Genomic DNA, 24,218 nt, shown 5'->3' on the forward strand with positions numbered 1-24,218 from the left:
ACCTCAACCCACACATATCCAATCCACCCCACACCAATCCAATCCACTCCAGCCCACTCAGTCCACTCCACCCCACTCCATTTCAATCCATCTCACTCCAATCCCCCCACTTCAGTCCAGTCCACCCCACTCCAATCCAATCCACCATAATCCACCCTACTCAAATCCATTCCAGTCCAATCCAATCCCCCACTGCAAAAATCCATTACAATCTAAACAACCCCAAAACCCACTCCAATTCACCCCACCCTACACCACCCCACTCCAATTTACCGCACATTACCCCACCCGACTCCAATCAGCCCCACCCCACCTCATTACCCCACCTCAATCCAATCCACCCCGCACCAATCCAATCTACTCCAATCTAGTCTACCTCAATCCAGGCCACTAAACTCAATCCATGTCACCCAACTCCATTTCATCCCACTCAATTTCATCTATCTCCAGTCCAATCCTCTCCACTCCAGTCTAATCCACCCCACTCCAGTTCACCTCACTCAAGTCCAATTCACCACACTCCAATCCACCTCACCTAAGTGCAACCCACCCCACACCAACCCATCCTCCCCACCCCGATCCAATCCACTTAACCCAATTGAATCTAGTCAACCAACTCCAATCCACCCCAATCCAATCTAGTCCAATCCACTCACTCTACCCAATCCAGTCCATCCACTCCACTCCAGTCCAATCCACTCCACAATCCACTTCAGTCCAACCCCCCACTCCAGTCCACCCCACTCTAAGCCCACTCCAATCCTTCCCACTCCAGTCCAGTCTAATCCACCCCACTCCAATTCACCCCACTCAAAACCATCCCAATCCAATCAATCCCATCCCCATCCAATCCACCCCACCCAAGTGCTATCACTTCAGTCCAATCCACCTACCCCAATCCAGTCTAATCACCCCACTCCCATTCATCCCACTCAATCCACCTCACCCCATTTCAGCCCACCTCACTCCAACCCACCACACTTCATTCAATCCACCCCACCCCACTCGACCCCATTCCACCCCACCCTACCCAAATCCACCCCACTACCTAAGCCTACTCCAACCCACTCAACCCTATTCCACCCCACCCCATGCCACTCAGGAACACTACACACTATGCCACTGAACTATTGAACTCTACTCTCCTCTCCTGAACTGTACAACTGTACTCCCCCTACTCCACTCTACTACTTTGTACTCACCCACTCCACTCCACGGCATTTACTTTTAGCCACTCTGAACAGCAGCCACACTAATGTACAACATGGCAAAAAGACATTGACAAAGCCAATAGCTCTTGTATAGGCGAGACCTATCGGCTTTGCCAATGTTTGTTCATTATATATTCAATTGCACAGTGCACCAGGATACAGCAGTCTTTATTAGGGCTCTTCAATGATTCCCTTACCGTCACCCTCTAACAGTGCCTCTGATCTCTCCATAGCCCTCTTTCACACGTATTTTATTTGTTTTATAGAACCTCTCTTACTTGCATAGGGTGTTGGAGCACCATACATCACACCCACATACAGAGACAATGAATCGTACGTGTGTAAATCAGAGTATAGAAAATGTTATATAAGACAGAGAGGACTACAAGGAGTAGGGTTCACTTTCATACTGTTAGGCATTTTTTAAGAGTTCTTGGTCTGGGAAAGCATAAACACGTGATTCAGAACTTAACACAGTGGTTAGGGTTGATTTTACTAATAACAATTATGTTTATCCAAACAAACTTTTTTTAGCTAGATTAGGATAATCAAAGACTGTGAAAAAACATAACTTTCTGTCCTATACCATGCAGTTTGCATGCAGCTCTTTCATGGCCGATCATAGCTCACTTGGCTAGATTAGGATTGTAATTTATGAGCTGCACAGTAACAAAAGGAGCCCTGTGACAACAGCAGTATCCCACTGAGCATTGCACACAAATTACTGCTCTGTGATCTGCACAGTACACGTTCTTTGCAGCAGGCATATTAACCCTCTGCGCTACCTTAGAAGAGTCAAAGCCGCTACTAGGCAAAACCTCAATCTCGCTCCAGCAGGTACATTAATCACCAGAGTTGCCTAAAAAACTGTTGAATATACCAAGAACTCTGCGGTGCTTTTAAAACTGTTGCACTGCAACAAAGTGGCCCCCACCCTTCCAGCCACCCGGGGAAACGCCCATGCCTGGACCGGCCAGTCAGGCCATGAATGCACGAGATGACTGGACTGGATGCTTAATCAGACTGAGTTCTAGACGTATTTAGGCGTGTGCAGTGCAAAGTGGCAGAGCGAAGAACCGCCTACAAAGATTACATTAGGCTGTACCCCGCCATTTAATCAGTGAAGCTGGGAACACCTCACAATAGTAAGATAACGAAGGCACTACTTGGCTGTGATGGCTTCAAGTACTGGCTTGGCTGAGGTTCAGACAGGTTATTCACGGTTTCAGAGCGCCAACCATGACGCCTTTGCTTGTAATTCTGCTTGCTGTCTGGTGAAACTTCCGGCGTCGTTAAACCATGTGCACAAGTATTTGTAATAATCTGCAAATTTGATTTGTTCCTCGTTTATAGTCCAGCTACATTTTCCTGCACCCCTTTTGCCGAACTGGAGGGCGTTCGATTTATCGTGCTTCACCATTTGGCAGTTGTTGTTACAGGAAGATTCAAGCCCTCTCAATGTGTGTTGCAATCCAGTGCCACTGGGATCGAAAATCACAGTGTTCTCTGCAAACATTAATACTAGAATTAACCTTTCACCTATTTGTCATGGACATGCTCTTGGCAGAGCTTAATTTGCCAAAAATTAAGTGCCAATGGCCAAAGTATTCCTCGGGAGTCCCCTACAGTTGGCACCTCGCCAGCTTCTTCCACTGCTGGCAAATGCCAGTAACAGCAGCACCTGCTTGAAAGTTTAATCAGTTTTTAAAAAGTATATCAAATCGTTAAACGCTCCACTGATTAAGTTTGGAGAAAAAAAACACACAGCGCCACCATTCATAAATATGTGCCGGTCTTTAAAAACAAGAGCACCGGCAAGCACTGGCATAAATCAAGCACATGCTTTTGGATTGTCCACTGCTTTGGCGATGTCAATGTTTTAAGCCTCAGTTTGTGAATGTGTGAATGTGAATATGGGAATCTGAATATTATCTTTGAAAGAGAAACAGTGTCCCCCAGATTCACGCAGACCCAGGTATAAGTGTATAGGGCTTGGTTCCTTTTTAGGGTCAAGCCTGCAAGTGCATGCGCTAGCACATTCTTCTCACTTGCGAGACTCTGTTGTGTACAGTAAGGGTCTTGGAGCCCGCCTGTCGCTCACTATTTGTTGGCTTGCGTGGCACTCTGGTTGACAGCCTCATAATTCATCCAATTCAGCACTGGTGTAATTTATGTTGCTCTCTGTGGTGCAGGGACCAAGCAATGATTGATTCAACTTAATCAGAGCCCGTCCGCTGCTCCTGACATGATTGAGGTACTATTTTATTATTTTTTACTACTGATGCCCTGCAGACAGAAGGCTGGCAGCTGGCAAAAATGTGCCCATCAGGAACAACAAAATTGGAAAGCTTTCTCTTTTATAGCTAACTTTCTTTTATTTTGCTAAGTCTTTTCTCACTTTCCACTCATGTTTTATTTTGTTTTTTCTCGTGGGCGCTCTTCTCAAAAGATTATCTTGTTTGAAATTTTGCAATGCAACGTTGTTTCTTTATTATGCGTAATTTATGCTCTGGGGGAGATGGACATCTAGTGATAGGAGAACACTATGCAAGGCGAGCAATGCAACAGTTTTAGAAGCATGTCATATTCCAGAGCACTCTTTTACAAATATTGACTATACCTGTAAGCAGGATGTGATACTACAATTGAACAGCCAGCTGCAGGAATAGGAAATATTTGTTTTCTATCAAGCATTTAGCTGACTGCACATGCATACAGACTGGGCCAAAAGCTAGTCTATATGCTGAAAATAGGATGCACAGTATATCCTCTTGTCATAGCAGGAACGATAGCTGAATGGGTTTAGCATCTTCTGCATGCAGATTCCCATGGTTTACACGACAGAGGTGAATACAATTAAACAAATAAGAATAAATCAGTCTGTAAATGCCAGGGGAAACCCAGTCCATGTTTGCTATCTGTGAACGGACAGTCAGCGATATAGCTGTGATAACGGAAAGTGTAGGAGGTCCATATTCCTCACCACACATTCCCTCCCTCCTTTCCACACCATCCTTTAGGTTAAGTTTGTACTCATACTGTAAAAGAATAAACCAATAGATGTCATGCGAGAGAGAAATTCAGAACTAAGGGCTCACAGCCCTTGAAAATGCACACATGTTGCCATAAAAATAGTGACAAATGAGATAATAATAGTAGGATGCTATTTAAACCATTTGTAGCTTTTCGTGATGCTAAATACTTCTTCCATATATCCATCCATCATATCAATCTATATTGGAGGGATACCTATCTGTCACTCTCTCTCTTAGTCTATCTCTAGCGATACATATCTAGGTATACCTATCTCCGTCCCTCTGCATTCTCCTCAGGCCCTCTTTGTTCCCCTCCTTCTTTTTGCCCCTTCCTTTGTCTGTCCCTTTTTTGTCTCTCTCCATCTCCTGTTCTTTGTCCCACTGGCATTCCCATGTCCTGCTCTCTCTGTTCATCGTCATGTGCTTTTCTATGTCCTAGCCTGTTGTATCTCCCTGTGTGTCTCTGTCCTTCCCTCTCTGTACCTCTCTCTTATCCCTCACTCTTCCTTTCTTTCACTTTCTTCCCTTCCCCCGTCCTACTTCCAATCCTCTCAATCTTAACGCTTTTTACTCAAAACCTGTTGAAACATCTGCGGGGACAGTAGTGCATTCTGGACACAATCTTATCCGGTGCCTGCAGGGACAGCTATCAAGGACTTAATTTAACATGTCTTGACAACAATAGCAACTTTCCTCCTGGGTCACAGATAGCCTCAGTTTGCACAATTGTGTGAAATGGGATCATAAATAAATTAGATAAAAGTAAGCAATTTAAAAAAAGTAGGTATTTGATCCTGCCGATAGCCCAGAAATGTATAGGAAAGCTCAAAGCTCCACTGCAAATTCAAAACATGAATTTTAAAATGCATATTTCAATGCACCTTATGGCACCTTATACACAGTGTCACCGTTTAAATATCCCATGCGAGGATTAGTGCTTGGCATGCTTGACATTGTTTTTGTATGTGCTCACCCATAGCTGTCATGTTGCTCCATATTATAAGACACCTTCAGCCAGTCCTAAGTTTTCACCATGCATTCTGCGACTTGTCATTTTGTTTTGATTTAGGAATCCATGTATAAATTGTGGGGACAAATGCCAAATAATTACACAAATCCACAGCTCACTGGAGGTGTCACCAAGCATGCAACACCTATTGGGCTGAACAGGCTTCAGCCCCCTGACCCCTCCCCCCCCACTCACCTCCCTCACCCATCAACTGCTGTAAGCTGGGCTGCCTGGGCTGGGATTGCAGCGTGCCAGCCTGGCCTTCAAGTCAGGCACTGCAAATCATTCACCTCACCTTAAAACACGAATGTTTAAAGTGAGATGTACCATCATTTGTTTTTAGGGTCGAACCTGCAAGTACATTCGCTAGCGCATGCGCCTCGCTTGTGAGACTCTGTTGTGTGCAGTAAAGGGCTTGGAGCCCACCTGTAGCTTACTATCTGTTTGGCTTGTGTGGCACTCTTCTTTACAGCCTCGTAATTTGTCCACTTCAGGCCTGGTATCATTTCCGTTCTTCTCTGTGGTGCAGGCACCTACACCACCCCACTCCACTCCACCCCACCCCAATTCAATCCACCCCACCTCATCCACTCCACCCCAATCCAATCCACCACACTCAATCCAATCCATTCTACCCCACACTAATCCATCCACTCAATCCACCCCACCCCACTCATTTCAATCCACCTCACTCCAATCCACTCCACTCCACAGCACCCCAATCAGATGCACCCCAATCCGATCCACCCCTATCCAATCCACCCCACGTCATGCTACTTCAATCCAATCCACCTCACCTCAATGCAATTTATCCCAGTCCAATCGGCCCCAGTCCATTCCAATCCACCCCTCCCCAATCCAGAACACCCCACCCAACCCCATTTAAATCCAATCCACTCCATCAGGGGTGTTTTCTCTTTGAGGGTGTTGGGGCATCGCTCTCCTATTTTTGTGGCCCCGCCCAGCCCAATCTGTGGCTCCCCCTTCCCATTAATAAATATAAAAAATACTCAGTCAATTAGTTTTTATTAGTTTTTATCCTGGCTGCAGCGGTCAGTTTATTTTAGCCGTGAGTCTGTTGTAAGTAACTGAAGAAGTTGGGAGGGGCTAAAAATAATTGACAGCCACTGACTCCACAATGGTTCACCTACCTTTGCGCAATTGCTCCACAGTCACTCACTGACTTTTGAAACTGGCAGTGCGCATGTCAGGTTGGACAGCAGCCTTTCTGTGGCCAGCCCGACATGCGCACTACAGGCCTCTCTCACATGCTCACTTAGAGAGACGGGGCAATCACAGCTGCAGCTCCCCCAGTCTCTTAATGAGTGCTAACTTCGCCTGCCCAAGCCAGTCCAGACACTGCTCTCATGCTGTATTGATAACATAAAAGCAAAAGAGCAGTGTCTGGATTGGCCTGGAGAGGTGCAATTATCAGGCCTCTGGTGCACTGAGACAGAGGTTTCGTTCAGGTCGACCGAACCATTAACCAATCACTGCAGGTCTTTATTATAAAACAATGCAGTTATAGGCCCATGCATCTTTTCATTGGGGTGTGCTCTTAGTCTCTTCGTCGAAGAGACACTTTGTGTGCTGCTTGAATTTGCAATCACCAGCACCACAACGGCATTGCAGTTGCCGTTGATGCAGTGCACTGGGACAGTAAGTCATGTCAGGAACAGCATGGACAGCACACAACGAGGTAGTGAAGGAAAATGTTGGAGTCAGAGAGGAATTTATTCCTTCTCACTTCATCCTGGAGTCTCAGTCTCACATTTCCGGGCTTGGCCTCAAGGAAGGCAGCAGCACTTGGAGTCAGAGACCATGACGCAGTGTAGAAAAAAAGTAAGAGGTAAACAAAAATCACAAATAAAATATACATTTATTACTTTTAGTGAGTCTGAGTGGGAGTTGATTTTGATTGACACTAGTTGAGCTGAGTGTACTATTTCACTGTATTTCGTTGCGTCACTCACGGGTTGAGAGCAATTGGCAAGCAATCAGTGTAATGCTTATATAGTTAGCTTTATTATAAAGCCTAGCCATGCAATGTGATTGGTGCTTTGGCAGTGGTGGTTGTTCGCCCTTAGTTTCTGGAAGATTCATTGTGCCAAAGGCACGTAGACTGACGTTCTCTTCGTCGAAGTCTTGAAGAGAAACTCGATCGACTCGGAGTGAGTGATGCTCGAACATAGGGACCAACAGCTAAAGCTAGACATCCCCGAAGGGATTGTTTTCTGTGGAGGCCACTCTGTAAAGGCTGTACAGTGTACAGTCAAGGGAGTGAGCTTCAGGTCGTGAGAGTCAAAAGGAGCATGCAACTGTACGTTTTTTTGGCATCGCATTTGCTACCACTACATCTGTGATTTCATCTGGGCATAAAAGCACCAGAGTTTATGCCGCGATTCAATGAGCTTTGGAGCTGAGACTGAAGGCACTGTGATTGCAAGTAAGAGGTATGTGTTCACATACATGCAAACATAGTAGAAATCTTGGCAATTGTACTCTTGGCAGTCTGGCTGTTGTGGAAATCTTATTGGCAGTCTAATCAATCAGTCGATTGTTTGCCGTCTCCTTAATGATTCCATGTCTGCCAGTTTCACTGACTGACTGGTGACTGGCAGTGTCACTATTTGAGACAATGTTGACACTCTAATTGCCACACTTTTGGTTTGCTCAATATTTAGCCTATGCATGACAGTCACATGTATTTGCCTATTATAGTATATATCAGCAATTCCCCTCACAGCAGTCTCACTAATAGGATCATTGCAGTCAATTTTATTCATTTTCCCATTACTGGCCTATTCCTTCTAGTTTCATACAGTTTTCCCATCATTGGTAGTTTCACTAACAGGTCTATGACCGCAATTTCACCGATTAGCCTATTGTCAGTGTACCTAATCAGCACCAACATACAGCAGAGGCCATTTTCTAAAACACACAGATTTTGTAAAACACATGGAAGTGGCGTGGATGCCAACCCTTCTCAGAGCCAAAGATCTAATCTTCACAAGCAGAAATAACTCTGCGGAAATAACCGAAGGGTGGATCTTACTAGAGTGAGTTCTGGGCACAGCAAAACAACAAGCAAGTTACTTCAAAGAAGATGCTGACTTTAACTTTGAACTTCATTAGAAAGACAGATGGCGCCCAGAAAACGCTCAGATTGGTGCTAGCTATGATTGCTACACTTGCCCAAACGCTGCCATTCACCCCCGTACCTGCAGTGCTGCTGCCTTAACTTTAACAGAACATGGTGGCGTTGAGGGGGGTACTAAGGGGTACAAGAAAAGTGGTGCTGCATTGGGTTCAGCGCCGCTTTTCTGAAAGCAGGCCCTAAATTTCCTCGCTTTATATTTTACCTACAGTGACCAATTGTCTTTGAAGCAACATTTGATTTTGTGAATTCTATAGTTGTGCTTTCTAAATCACCCATTACTCTTGGTTCATTTTATGCTATATGTTTGATGGAGACTAGTTCAATGGGAAATCACTGTCCTAGTAAAAAAAAAGAAATCATGCCCTTTTACTAAATAGGTTGATTGGTAGTCCTCCTCTTGCAATTTGTTTAAAAATTGTAGAAAATAGCCTTGTGCTACCAGGATCTCATCTTAGGCTGACGCCCTTGAGCACAGCACTTTGAACAAAAATTATCTTTCAGATTCCCTTGCACAATGAATAAATACTAATGCAAATACTAAGAAAGAGAGGAATATGCAATTGCCTCCACGCTGGAGCCAGTGCAAACCTGTTTTCAATATCACCCCTCCACCCACAGCAAGCAGCCGCAAGTAAACAACTTGGTGCCCTGATCTTCAGGTAACAAATTTACTTTGTCCATGGTTGTGTTAAGTCTTCCTGAGTTGTCACTGGGTTTTCACGGGGGCCAAACTTTCTCTAATGTTGATATGCCTCATGAAACCTCAAGGGTCTGGCCTGGACACCAGTTGCATATTCACCAGCCCTCCAACTCCCTGGGGGGACAGCGATCCTTAGTAACGGCCCAGAAGCTAAGGCCAGAGAGTCATACGGGACGCCGCGACTCAGCACAACTCAGCGGTTCAGCGTTTCAAGAGGCCTGTGGGCGGCATGAGCATGACTTCCGGCTAACAGCTTACGCTCATGGGAGGGGCTTCTCCTAATTAAGATTTCGATATACTATCAATAATATTGAGTTGTATATCATCAAACGGTATATGAATGTACGCAAAAGTTCAGGATCTGACGAACAAATGCCAAAATAAAGCGAAGTTGGATATTAAAGAAACAACCAAGTTATTTTGGAAGTACTTGTTTAAAGTAAAGCTATTTACTGTAGCTTGTTCACACATTGCACATCACGAGCTCAGCACCCATTGTTTGTTATCTGTCGATGTACAGTACACTTCAGGTACAGTGTATCGCGTGCTATGAACAGATGGGGCAGCACCTGCAAGGAGAACAGTCACCTTTGTTTTTCTGGTTAGGAGATAAAAGTAGCAGATTTAACTCTGTAAGTGAATCAAATATTGCATCAGAAACTGAAAAACATCCAGACAGATAAATGCATCAAGCATATGGTGTTTTTAATTTGCCAAGCGTCGTGACATGTGCAACAAATGTTTGCACTCGCTTATGCTCATTTGTTAGTTGTTTCAAAAATACATATAGTTGTTTTCATGCGAAGCAGATTACACTCATTTGATTGAATATCATTACTTTTTTCTCCTTTATATTATACAATCAGACGTATGTGTTCATCAGTTTCCGGGATAAATCAAATTATTCATTTAAGTAACTTGGGCCCATATTTATACTTTTTGACACACAACTGCGCCAACGCAGTTGTGCGTCAAAAATGTTACCGCCGGCTAACGCCATTCCAACGCACCATGCGGGCGCCTTATTAATGGAATGACGTTAGCCGGCGCTGCGGACTGGTGTGCGTTAAAAAAAATTACTCACACCAGGTAGCGCCGGCGTATGGGAAAATGGGGGTTGTGTGTCAAAAAATGGTGCAAGTCAGGTCTGAGGCAAAAATCAGGCCTCAAACCGGATTTGCGCCATTTTTTTTTACGCCCAACCTCCATTGACATGACTCCTGTCTTAGCAAAGACAGGAGTCATGCCCCCTTGCCCAATGGCCATGCCCAGGGGACTTATGTCCAGGCTGTGCGCCATTTTTTAAAGCCCACCCCCTCCTGTGCGTCAAAATGACGCCAGAGTATAAATAAGGGGCACAGGCCTTAAAGTCATTTTTTGGAAGGGAACGCCTACCTTGCATATAATTAACGGAAGGCTGGTTCCCCCTTCCAAAAAATGACGCACATGGTGGAATTTTGACGCCAAAGTATAAATATGGGGCAGGGTTTGCGCCGATTGTGCGTCAAAATTTTTGACGCACATTCGGCGCAAACAGAGTATAAATATGCCCCTTGGTTTGTTTATTCTTGTGTTTGCAGGATTAACAATTGTTTAGTAATAACTCATATAGCTTGTGCCACCAAAGCAAACCACTGTTACAGATGATGTCCACAGCTAGGCGATATACACCGGAATGCCTCTATTATATTCCATGTGTTATATCCCATGACAAAAAAAGTTGCATCCACAACATCGACAGTACCACTACATTGCAAGACATGTCTGGGTAAGTAATCTGCCTCTGGAGTTAATAATGGTAAATATATACTTACCCAGTGATGTAGTGTTTAGGTTGATGTAGATTCTGGAATATTTTGATGAGTCAGTATTATAGACCTCAAGATATATAAGGGATAAAGTACCCCCTGCAGTACAATAGAAGCATATAGGTGGTCATTACGACACCTGCAGTACAATACCACCATTACAGTAGTCTCATGACCGCCAAGGCCATAGGTGGAGTTCGGACTGCCGCCAAAGCAGAAGTCCAGCCTCCACATTATGACTGTGACGGAGCCGTCTAAGTCAGACCGCAATACCGCCAGGTTGCCGCCCGCCTGGCAGTGGCGGCGGTCTCAATTCACTAAGACTGCGCTGCTTGCAGCACTGCCCTGGGGATTACGAGTCCCCTTTCCACCAGCCTTTGCATGGCGGAAGCTCCGCCATGCAAAGGCTGGCAGAAAGGTGGTGCCAGGGCAGTAAAAAGCGCAGCAGATGCTGTTGCGCCCGATGCACCGCCACATTGCCCCCGGCTCATTATGAGCTGGCGTCAATGTTAAGGCCCTATTTCCCGCTGAGCCGGTGGGTGGAAACGCCGTTTCCACCCACCAACCCAGCGGGGAACTCTTAATAGGGCCGGTGTGGCGGTCTTCTGTGCTAATGATTTCGGCAGGCAGCCTCCGCTGCCCGCCAAACTCATAATGACCCCCATAGTCACCAAGGAGTTCCATAACTATATAGAAGAACGAGGCTGGAGGCTGAGTTCTTTAATAAGGGTATGAATCCAAGGTGATTTGCAATACTCTTATCATGTACGGCAAGAGGTAATTAATCCCGTCACGCCATCATCTTTCCCACAAACCACTTAAAACCTTGGTGCATAGCTCTTTCATATGAAAGAGAGAGCATGGCCCAGATTTATGAAAGGTGCCGCTACACCTAGTGCAGCGCCACTTTTCTTGCGCCCCTCAGCGCTCTAAGGCCACCATGTGTGCTCCGTATTTAACATACAGTGCACCATGGGGTTAGTCAGGGACTAGCGTCATAATTGTTTGCGCTAATCCGGAGCTTTGCCGGACTAGCATAAAATTTTTTGAGGCTAATCCTGCAAAGGAACCATAGGCCCATTAAACACAATGGGAGCCTCTTTTTCACGCCCGAGTTAAAAAATGGCGATAAAAATGGCGCAAAGGAATCTCAGGGATTCCTTTGCACTATTTTTATGCCACCCCCCCTCCCCCCAAGCGCGGGAAAACCCCCCTTGCATACATTATGCCTGGTGCTGGCATAATGTGGCGCAAGGGGTTACATTGTGCCACTTTGTAAATATGCCACAGCATTTTTGCTCTTCCAACGTCACATTAGCATTAAAAAAATTACGCTAATGTGGCTGGCATTGGAATGGTGGTAGGCCACCATAAATCTGGGCACATGTTTGCAAACGTGAAGAATAAAAATAGATCCTGTAGTGCAAAATTAAACACAATAAAAAACTGTTAGATATTTGTTTCAAAAAGATATTACAAATAAGTTCAATGCAAGTCAGTTAAAAAAACAACTGCAGTAGCTCAGCATGTGTAGAACCATGTAGAAAGAGTTTAACTTTTCTATAATTATCTAAGGAATGCAAAAAATAATCATTTTCTGTCTGCTATTCGCTGTAGGCTAGAAAAATAGAGCAGAAGAAAGAGAAGCATCCTTTATCTTTTAAATAGCTGTTCCATTCCCTGATCTGCCTTGCACCTTAGCTGCCGGCAGCAGACATGTGACTTTAGAACTCAAGTGCACTATTACATTATTATTACAGTTAATCCACTCGACTGCAATAATTTATTACAGTCTTTTCTTTATAATCGCTGACTTGGTGCTTCGCAAGTCACTGATTAAAAATAAATTGGAGGAAGGAGTATATACAGGGATTACAGAGTCCTGTGAGTTATAAATACCTTATACTATGATAACAGATTCTTGAATTGACTTACGATACTATCCATGTAGGATGTCTCTTAATAAATCTTTGTGATTGTTTGAATAGTTCCCATTCCTGTGTTAACTTTCCCAAGTGTGTTGGAATCATTCTTGGTGTGTCATTCCCATTTGCCTAACCATTGGCATCCACAGGATGAAGTGTGTCCTTCTCCAAACTGAGAGATGCCCTTTTTCAGCCCAAGCACAAAATCGTCCTCCTCACCAGTGGACTTTGTGCTTCTGACAACAGCTTCTTGTTGTGCTCCAGTGCCTTCTGGGCCTTGTGAGGAAGCCAAACAAGCTAGATGGCCTACAGGGGGATATATCATCCTTGCATTCAGCTCTTAGTAGCAGGTCGATGAGCGCACTGCTGTCTTAGTTTGCTGGAAAAAACTCCTTTGTTGGGCTCCTGCAGGCCTTTTGAGTATTGTGGTGTTAGTTGTGTGTTGTCAGCACTTATACTACTCTCTTTCACAGGAGATGCCATCTCTTTTACCCCTGGCTCCAACCTACTTTAGAATCACCTGAACCACTGTCTTGTACATCATCCGTAACTCTGACTGATCACTCATCGAGGTAACTCACACAGACTGAATCACACAGACTATAAATAGGTCACACCCTCAATCAGCTCCCACATCTTACCTCCCACCCAATTTTAAGTTCAGTCACCTTAGTGCTTGCATCCAAGACGTTCAGCCTTCTACCTGTGAGAATACACACTTACCCATGGAGGGTTCATCTTTCTATCTAGGCAGATCTTCCAGAGGCTACGTTATAGGCATCTAGCTGCAAGTGCACAGACTCCACATACCGGAAATGTACCCTTCAGCGGCCCCTCCACATACAGTACGATGAATGCCCTGCATCCCATAAACTTGAAGCCCTGGGGAGGTGGTGGTTCCCGAAACTGTGGGGGAGGGTGACAGGCTACCTTTCTGCAAAATTTGGTGAAATTCTGTCCAGTAATTTTGGTGCTATTATTTTCAAAATCCCAATGGAAAAATGAAAGGGGAAAACGCGCTTTGGGGCCCCCCTTTTCTCAGCCCCACGTTTGATGGATCACCCCAAAACTTTCCAGACAGCAGCTGGAGTGAGTGTAGTATTTTCTTGGAATTTTTTGGAAGATTCATCAAACAGCACCAAAGTTATTAGCAAAACAAAAAACACTCTTTCTTTAGAAACTAGGTGCTAACTATAACTACCTAGTGGCAACCGCCACTAGGTATATATATATATATATATATATATATATATATATATATATATATATATTTATATATATTTATAAGATTAATACTTGTTAAATACTTATATATGTATATATATGTGTGGGTATATAGATAGATAGACAGCTAGATAGATAGACAGATAGATAGATAGATAGATAGATAGATAGATAGATAGATAGATAGATAGATAGATAGATAGATAGATAGATAGATAGATACTTACTTGTTAAATACTTACATTTCGTGGTAAAGGCTTTTATTGTAAAGGCATGTTCGTTGCATAGAAACATAAAAGTAATAAAATTGAACGTGGGTAGGTTATAAATGGCAGCAAACACAGTGTTAAAAACATTTAAAACTCAATAACTCAAAACAGTGTAAAGGCTAGAAATGTTACTAAAGTTGGCATAATCTGCTAGGTGGATAACTAGATACTAATCTGTATTTGCCACATCACCAAAACATGCGATTCCATGCTATTCATTTTATCTTCCCATGGCCTAAATTATGAAAATGTGTAAATTAAAAATTAATTAACTATCTGTAGAATGTGTTATTACAATTACGTACTCATACTACCCATCACATTTCACAGCTACGATTTAAGGTGGTTAGCAGAGTGGTTTGCCCCTGTCCAATCCCAGTCTGGGTGTGCCAGGCACAAACCAGGCTCCTGGGCACCATTTCCAACATGCATTGGCCAGGTTGCGTCTTTGTCTTTACTAATGCTTTTATTTTTTTAAAGCTGAGCAGCATTGAAAAAAGAAACAATTTTTGTTGCTGAAGAGTATTGGCAAAAAAGAAAGGAAAAAACAGCCAAAAGACGACTCCACTAAGATGGCATTTCTTTGTGCAAGCATCACCACCAAGCTGCATACAAATGTCAAACCAAGCGAGCCATTTTGACTTTTTTTTAATTCACCAAACTACGATGGTGGATGCCTGTCTTTGAGCAGTAAAATAAAAAATATGCACATCTGGAGGAAGAAGCACCCTAATAGAAAACTGTAGCATCTTGACCCTCCTAAAAAGTAAAATTGAAGTTAGAAAAACTGGATAGGGTGTGCGTGGGAAACAACAACGAAGATGTGTGGGAAGAGCAAGTTGATTCTGTTTGCAAGCAGTGGTGAGCAGTGAGGAAACCATGAAGCAAGGGAGAGGCCCGAGGAGAAGATGTATAACAAAAAATCCAAATGAAACTGGGAGGAGTGGGGGAAGCAGTGGAAGAGCTGGGGGCGGGACAACAAAGAGAGTGTGGGAGACGGGGATGTGACGTGGGAAGCACTAAAAAGGGGAAAGTGGAACTAGAACATGAAACCACATGAAGGGGGTTATTCTAACTTTGGAGGAGTGTTAATCCGTCCCAAAAGTGACGGTAAAGTGACGGATATACCACCAGCCGTATTACGAGTTCCATAGGATATAATGGACTCGTAATACGGCTGGTGGTAAATCCGTCACTTTTCCGTCACTTTTGGGACGGATTAACACCTCCTCCAAAGTTAGAATAACCCCCGAAGTCTCATGGTGTGTTGAAAACAAAAGAAAATAGTATTTTACTGAATGTAAGCAGTGGAAGGATACAAATCATCAATCAAAGGGATGGTAAATTTGTAGGGACAGACACAAGAAGAAGAAAAGCCATTGAATAAGAAACAAGCAATTGAGACTGACAAGAAAACAACCCAATAGTAAATAATGGGATGACCCAAAGACCACTGTAAGTACTTGTATACTACACAATAGTTTTTTTGACAACAGACAACCAAAGCTACATGTAGGCAAAGTGTAATCATAAGCATGCAGTCTCCTGTGTGTGCACATACAGTACAAGTTACAGTTCACCTACGACCAGAAGAAAGCACACTACACAAACAGGGTGTAGTGATTCATCTAGTTATCTTTCCATTAGACACACAAGTGTGTGTGGATCAAAGGTACCCTCAAATTGAAAATGTGGAGAAATTTACAAATCAGCATTTTCTTTTTGCTGTATCGTGAAAGTTAAACTCAAATTAAAATCTCTGTAAAGTATAAGAATAACATTTTGTTAATCAATATAGATTTCTGAAACATATATTTAAATTCCCTTAGCTGAGTCCACTTCACCGGTTCCCTTGATGGGACAGACACATTCTGTATACAAATTACGTATACAACAACCTCAGTATTTGAAATTTCATATAAATAGTTCACTCACCACCATGAATTCCTGAGAGTGACAGGACCCAGGTGGATGCTGGAGAATAGATCTTTGGAGATAAGGCTGAAAGAACAACTGGAGAGGGTTAAATGAGCATGCAACTGCACAAACAACAGAGGGAAGATACAAAATTACAAAAAAAGGTGCACACCGAGAAGGAGGCCAGGTGAGCAAACTAGTTGGTAGCAGAGAACACATCCCAACTGCAAGCGTTGCAAGACATAGACTGGATTGCAATGCTGACTTAAATACTCTCAGAGACCCTTTTAAAATGGAAGCACTGAAACCACAACTCAGCAGTCAATGGCTGCCATCATGGATTGAGAAATAGCCTAGTAGGCAAAAGAGTGGTCATAAAAGGTTGTTGCGGTCACTTTAAATCAGGCAGAACTCTGACAATGCACAAGATCGAAAGTGAAGTGGGGATACCATCTACATCCCTGCCCTGGTGTCCACCACCTCCACCTCCCAAAGGAAGGCAAGCAGTGACCTCAAACCCCCTTAGTGAAGACAGTGGAATAGGCTATAACACTCTGCCACTTCTTTTGCACTTAATCTATAGTAGGTTCATCTGTATAGTTTGAGAATCTATAGCTCCTACCTAGCTGGCTTTCTTAAACCCAATTGGTAACTCTATGAATGGTCGCAGCCAGAGGGAATCTACAATTAGGGTCAAGGGTGGAAACTGGATTAACTGAAAGAGAGTCAAGGAAGAGTAACATACTGCATGTGGCAGTGGGAGGGGCGAGAGAGGGAGACAGAGAAAAGATCAATGCTCATTGAGTTTTTTTTACACTTTAAATATCCTCCCGTCAACTGAACCCATTTAGTTGTGGTGGGGATGGATACCCACTTCATATGACTCTTTGAACTTAATAATATTAACAAATGCAGTACACATTTAGGACATCCTTATGAGTATGCCAGGAGTGGTGATTCAGCCAGTGGCAGAAGTTGCTGGTCAAATTGGGACTACAAGATCCACAGTAACTCCATAGTTTGGGAATCTTTCTCAAAATCTTCCAAGAGCTTCAGGTGAAATGCTGGACAAAACCATGGAGAATTCTAGAATGGCATGATACTGCTCAAAATCATGTAGTTGGGAGTGTTTCCATACACCCACGCCTCCTCAGATTTTCCGAAGCCCCGAGTATCAGTAATTCCAGTGAGGAGAGGATATACCAGGGCATTTTGCACTTGGCTCGTAATGGAGCCCTTAGTGTCGTGGCTTTGCTACAAAAAAGTCCCATAGAAAAAATCGCCCTGGGGACGAGCCTGCAGGTGTCCTTCACAAAACGCAACATGGTTTTTATTTTTACTTATGCACCTTCCAGTGGTTTACTTACATTTCCAACTGTATATTGCTAACTTAAATTCTTCCATTATGTCTCGTCTGCATTGCACGCCATCACCATCTGTGTCTTTCAGAATATTTGTATTTTTGAAGCAAGCCTTTGCATTACCAGTAATGTCATAACAGATCTGAACAATAATTTCCTGTGATGTCATGAAACATGCTCTTGGACACGAGTTTAGGTCACAAACAAAGCATTTGGGAGGTGTCAAATGTTTATTACTCCTTAGTTACTTTTTGCATGGTATTTGTATGGGTATCTCCCAACCTTAACCTCACATTTTTTACACATGTTTTTTCACACAAAGATGTTGCGTTATAGAGAGATTATTTTTTGGATTGCAAGCAAGTTATTCACAGCCTGGAGGACCGAGACCTATTGATGGTACATGTTAAAAACGTTTGGTTTCTTGAATTTATTTTTCAATAATGAAATATGGGTCCTATAGTCAATAAAATGAGTCTTTTTATATTGACTGTTATGTGTCAAAGGCAATAGGAAGTATTATTTTGCCATGTTGGGGAACTTTACTGTTGTTTCCTCTTTGCACCTTTTACCTCCATTGTTTCGGGCATTTGTTTAAAAATGCAGAAGAGCTCACCATAACATTCTTAACATACCAGGGTATCGTTTACATTTTACACTTGATGGAACACATAGTCGATTTTTGCATGCATCTAAATCATGTCCCTCACATTTTCTCATTGAAAGTAATTTAAAATAATTAAAAATGTAACAATACTCCATGTTAATGATAGATTTAACCTCCTGTTTGAAAATTTAAAAGAAAAATGTAGTTTGGAAATTAATACCAGTTAAACCTAGGGATTTTTAAGGATAGCTGCAGAAAGCAGAAACACCCAGACTAGAGTCTCCTTTTTACTGAGATCCACTTGTTGAAAATTAAAGCTAATATGGGACACACACAGGTGTTCAACAACTTTAAACAGAAATAAAGAAAAGACTCCAAACTTAAAGAAACGTCTAGACAGAGCGTGTTTTCATGTTGAGAAAGCGATATAAAACAGTTATAGGAGACCTCGTATACAGGAACTACTTTGTAATCCGCTGTTTCTCCCTAGTAGGGAATGCTTAGGACTGGGCCTTGGCACCCTCACATAGAAAAAAATACTGGCAGTGCTCCATGGCCTAGCTCCTATAATCGTTGGGGATCCTGGCCTATCATGTGTCTCCTCTCATGGATGCTCCTTGATTGTGAGCCATATTGGAATGTCTGGATGCCAAGAAATGAAGATTTTCAGCCAAGTTTCCATCCAAATTTTAGGTTTCCATTACTTTGTCCTCAGGTTACAGAAAGTGGCCGCAAGCTCTGTGTCCCATACAGGGTGAACTTTAATGAAAAGCTTGAAGTCATTTTATACCTTTTGTCACAGGGTGACACTATGGGGGTGATTCTAACTTCGGCGGGCGGCGGAGGCCGCCCGCCGAAGTTCCCCCACCAAAATACCGCTCCGCGGTCGAAAGACCGCTGAGGGTATTTTGGGATTTGCCCTGGGCTGGCGGGCGGCCGCCAAAAGGCCGCCCGCCAGCCCAGGGCAAATCAGCCTTCCCACGAGGACGCCGGCTCAGAATTGAGCCGGCGTAGTGGGAAGGTGCGACGGGTGCAGTGGCACCCGTCGCGTATTTCAGTGTCTGCATAGCAGACACTGAAATACTTTGTGGGGCCCTCTTACGGAGACCGCCGGTTTCCCGCATCTGACCGCGGCCGAATCGCCGCGGTCAGAATGCCCTGCGGGGCACCGCCGGTCTGTCGGCGGTGCTCCCGCCGACCCTGGCCCGAGCTTCATGTTAGTTCTATTTTAAAACACTTAAAATGATTCTCCCATGTCTGATGCAGAAAGGCAGCGTGTCAGCCATTCTTATTATAAATGGCCGACAGGGCTATGTCTCAGGTGAAATCCGTCATTAATTTAAGAACAAGTAGAAAATAAATGCTGGGGTGCAAAGATTTCTTGTGAGCTCTTCACTGGCACTGACGAAAGCTGGTGTTGCCAAATACCAAGGCTTGCTCGTCTTGAGTCCACCTCATGCCTCTTTCTTCTACCAGACCCCCACATACACTTCCTGCCTGTTTTATTTCTTGCAATTTTTTTCACCTCCCTTTCTTATTGCTTTCCTCTCTTTCTCTGTCTTTTTCTTTTTCCCTTATTTGTCTATCTCTCCCTTGCTCTCGGTCCAAGTCGGATGATTAAAAAGTAAGTCCCAGTCCCCGAAAATGAGTGTTGTTGCCACCACCTTCACCCACCAGAACAAATTAAGCACTGGCTGAAAGCACTGGCTTGCCTTGTATTATAGAGATTCCACTCTATAGCACTTTGCACTGTTCACACAGTTATTTCTGACAACTTATATTTTTCTTATAAATGCAGACTTCCTTTCTACCCCCCACAACAATTCTTTGCACAGAGAAAGACAAAATCGGATGCACCACAAGTGCACAACACAAAGGTCTTGGCCCCAACATCGCCCAAAACCACCTAATGGTTTACAAGAAACTCAAACCATTGTTATTTTATAAAGAAATGTTTGGATGTTTTTTAGCTGCTGAGCTCAATGGTGAAAAGAAACCACAAGTAAACGAAGCGCTTTATAAATTTAAAACATACATGTACAAGCATATAGCTCTACAGCTCTATGTCCTCCAAACCTGTGTATAAAGTGTGCCTTTACCTTCCCGCTATATCTCTCATTTCTGATTCTCAAGCGCATTCAAAATATGTTATATTATTTCCGTTAAATATAAATGCATTTGTTGTCTGTACTTGACGCCTGACCATGCTTTAAGTGAGCTCTTGTATGCTATTCACGGTACTTCTGTCAATCAGCCTGCTACATCAAAAGTGTCTATAGCAAACATCTATCACTTGCCCCAACCTAAAGAACCAAAAAATAGAATAAAACCAGACAAAAGTGTCAACCATTTCAATCGAAAACAGCTAATTTCTGCTCAGAGCATCCTGACGCCCTCCAAATGAAAGAGACACGTGCAGGTGATTAAATAAACTGGACTCAGGTATTTTAAAATTAGTTTTATTCCAATCTTCTACCAAACCACTGTAACCACAGTGGAAATGCCTTTATTTCTAGAGGGCACACAAGGAAACATATTAATAAAGTTAACTCTATGAAATGTATTCACTTAATGCAAGTTATACTAGTGTGTTAATCATTTGCTTATTTCTAGGAAAGAGATGGCGGGGTCTCCTTCTCCCTCCCTGGCCGGCGCTCTGCACCAGCGGACTTACGACGTGTGGCGTCTCCTACGTCCCCTCTTGTGTTCCATCCATCTCCAGGCTACTCAAGCAAGCCGGAAACCACATCAGACATCACAGGTCGCCGCCTGACTCCTTGGGAGGCAGCAGCAAAGTCACCCTATGGCCTAGTGGATGATGCCTTCGAACCCCTGACCATGCAGGAATCCATTGCTGCCAATGTTGTCTCAGCTGCCCGCCGTAAAACACTCCCTGAGCCTCCGCTTGCCTGGAAGCAAAGAGTTTCCTATGGGGTCTCCAACCAAAACCTAGATCCCAACTTAGGCACTTATGGAAGAAATCAGCTTGGTGTCACGTCTCCAACTAAAAGCATTTTTTCTGCTCCTGGCTCCACCCTCACCTACGGTTCTCAGATCAAGTACCCATTTTACAGCAGACGCTCTGCCACTGATCCTAACATGGCATCCTTAGACACCCAGTCTGAGTATGGCATCTCATCAGCACCAACCTCCAACTTTACTTCCTACCCAAGAGCATGGAGGCGCTAAACAAGACCCTGCACGCTCAGGACAGCGTGGCATACCTTTCCTTTTGCCTGCCATTACATCAACCTGGAGGTGGCAGGCTAAGGAGCCTGGCAGAGTCAGTAAGGCACTCGTGACCAGCGCTCATCAAAAGAGGTGGATAAAGACTTCAAGGCACAATCTTCTCACCACAGTAGGGTTTCTCACTTATAGAATAGGGTCACTTTTTCACTATTTAAAAAAACTAAAAAGAAAGATTTTCAAACTAAATCGAATGAATTTGATGTGAAGAAAGTGGAGATGAATTTCATACAATTGTACTCAAGCTGCAGATGATGGTTAAATGGCAGGTGCCTTAGGACGACCACTATTCTTCAATTCTGTTTTTGCAAAGGTTTTGCTTCCAGTTTAGCAGTGGTGTTTGCATCAGATTAGCTTTCTCCTTGAACCATTACTAGCATCATCTGGTCATGCATCCCATCCGAGCCACAGGTGCAGAGGAAGATGAAAGCAGAATCTATGGTTATAACCAACCAGAGTGTAGACCCAAGAAACACAAGAAAGTACATTGCTTAAACCCTTTACTTAAGCAGCGTGGAGCTAACAGAGAAAAGGTTACAAGTGTTGCAGGTCCAGCGCTTGCATTGTCAAGTTAATAATAAGATAAATGTAAATATGAAGGGGCAAAAGAACAGCTTAGAAAAATAAGGGCTTATGGTTGCATAGCACTTTGAGCGGAACAGTTAAGGAGGAATTGTGGTTTTGTTGACTGAGCTGTTAGGAGACTAGGTGATTGTAGCATGGAACTGATACCAGGATTCACTCCCAAAACACTTCAAAATGCATTGTTTATAGTTCCATGATTGAAATTTGGCTATCACAATTCTGCACAACTAGGTATCAAGCAGTGATCCAAGGCTAAAATATAATCTTTTTCAAATCAAGGTGCGGCCTAACTCACAACGAAAGAAGTAAATGCGGGATTACTTCTAGGTTTGAGCAAATTTACAACTTTTATGGAATTAAAAAAGATTTTCAGGAGTACTCATTTGAAGTTGCAAATTTAAAGCTTCCAATGAGTACTCACATAAAAATGTATACATTTAAGAATGTAGAGAGGGGATATTTCTGACTTGGTAAAGTTTATTCATAAGTACATTTCCACTGGCTATCTATTTTCTTATCCACATGGAAAACATTTTTCAGGGAGGAACCCCGTCCCCTATATATTCTTCAATTCAATTCTGGGGCTATTCCTACCCCTTTGCCCAGTGAAAATGGATTTCCTCCCGCCCTTGACAGGAATACAACTGATCATTCCCATGGTGGAAAACAATACTTTGATGCATGTTTAACCACAAATCTTTGGGTTTACCCACAAGTGAAATGACACTATACTGATGTCATATTTCCAGTGCTCAGTTTGTTTACAAAAATGAAAACGTAGGTAGCGGGGCCCTTCTCATGATGCCACTGCAGCCTGGCAAATCCATTGTTTCTGCCAGCACGGCCACTGACAGTACCAATACAACTACTATTGATCTCCTACAAGTGGGACAACACTGATCATTCCAGGCCACTCAAAAGTGTAAGAACGTCATGGGTGGCAGATATTATTCAGTTTTAATATATATTGAGTTATTAAACACTCTTGTGCTCCTCTCAAAATTAGACGGTGCCACCATGTGGTGGTCTGTCATTAGTGCAAGTGTTGAGAATTAAGGCCCATATTTATACTTTTTTAGCACTGCATTTGCGTAATTTCTTTACACAAAAGCGGCGCAAACTTACAAAATACAAGTGTATAGCATATTTCTTGTGAATAAATCAATTTATGACGAGTGCAAATTCACATTTCAGATTCAGAAGGGTTTTGCACTCATGCATGTTATTTGCTCATTTAAGGATCATTTGGAAGTGCAAATAGCTCTGATGGCTGGATCTTTGATGGTTTGCAGCTCAAACATGACTTTTAGGCAGCTCATGGTTTCAGCTGTGTTTGACCTCATCAAGGAGAATAGAATTGAAGAACAGAAAAAGGTGTTTCAACGAAAGAAGTTCCGAGAAGGGTGAGGAAGTGAATGAGCACATAATGTATTTTTAAAGGCAAGGAAAACTTAAGAGAGGCAGCATGTGAACTGAACAAAAATATGCTATGCAGAGCAAGCTGGTACCACCAGAGCACACACACTAAGAGAAGCCAGACCAGTCTGTCTGTAAGGAGGAGATTTATGAACATATTGTACACAAATTACCTAGTGAATTACCTAGTGAATTGTGGGGTATTGACAGAATATCGGAGACAAAAATATTGTGGGACAAAATAGTGTCTAGAGTATTGAGGACCAAAATATTGTGAGGGTACGTTTCTACACATAAGCAAAGTTTTTCTCTGTATAACAACATATATATATATATATACATATATATATATATATTGGTGATATGTATATATATCTTCAAGGTGCGTAGATGTGGAGATAAGAATAATAAATATATACTTACCTATTTGCACTTACCTTCTCTATAGTTTGGTCCTTGATATATTTGAGACGATATTCTGTCCACAGGATATTTTTGTTTCCGATATTGTGTCAGGGATCTGAATTGTGGTGTGTTCCTGGAGGATGTAATACAGGGAAGCATTGAAATCCATTGGTGAACAGCAGGAAAAGTCTATGCTCGGTTTTAATGAAACTCTCTTGTGGAAAACCACTGAGTGTTTTTATAGGTAAGTGGCCTGTGTTTATCCGATAGGAGGAAAGCCAGGCAATGATTCAATATGGAGGTGACCAAGTATTCAGGTAGGCTATAGGCAGATATACTG

General features: G+C 43.1%; 1 protein-coding gene across 1 annotated transcript in view; it reads left to right on the plus strand.

The window, feature by feature from the left end:
• The window catches only part of SYNPO2 (synaptopodin 2), a 613,295-nt gene extending 591,667 nt beyond the window's left edge, over positions 1–21,628 (plus strand). The window contains exon 5 of the mRNA XM_069230164.1: positions 20,840–21,628. Coding sequence (XP_069086265.1) covers positions 20,840–21,415 — 576 coding nt within the window. The 3' untranslated portion in view covers positions 21,416–21,628. The remainder of the gene's footprint in view (positions 1–20,839) is intronic.
• Positions 21,629–24,218: the final 2,590 nt, after the last annotated feature.

The sequence above is a fragment of the Pleurodeles waltl genome, chromosome 1_1 (assembly GCF_031143425.1).
Source record: "Pleurodeles waltl isolate 20211129_DDA chromosome 1_1, aPleWal1.hap1.20221129, whole genome shotgun sequence".
In the NCBI taxonomy this organism is placed as follows: Eukaryota; Metazoa; Chordata; class Amphibia; order Caudata; family Salamandridae; genus Pleurodeles; species Pleurodeles waltl.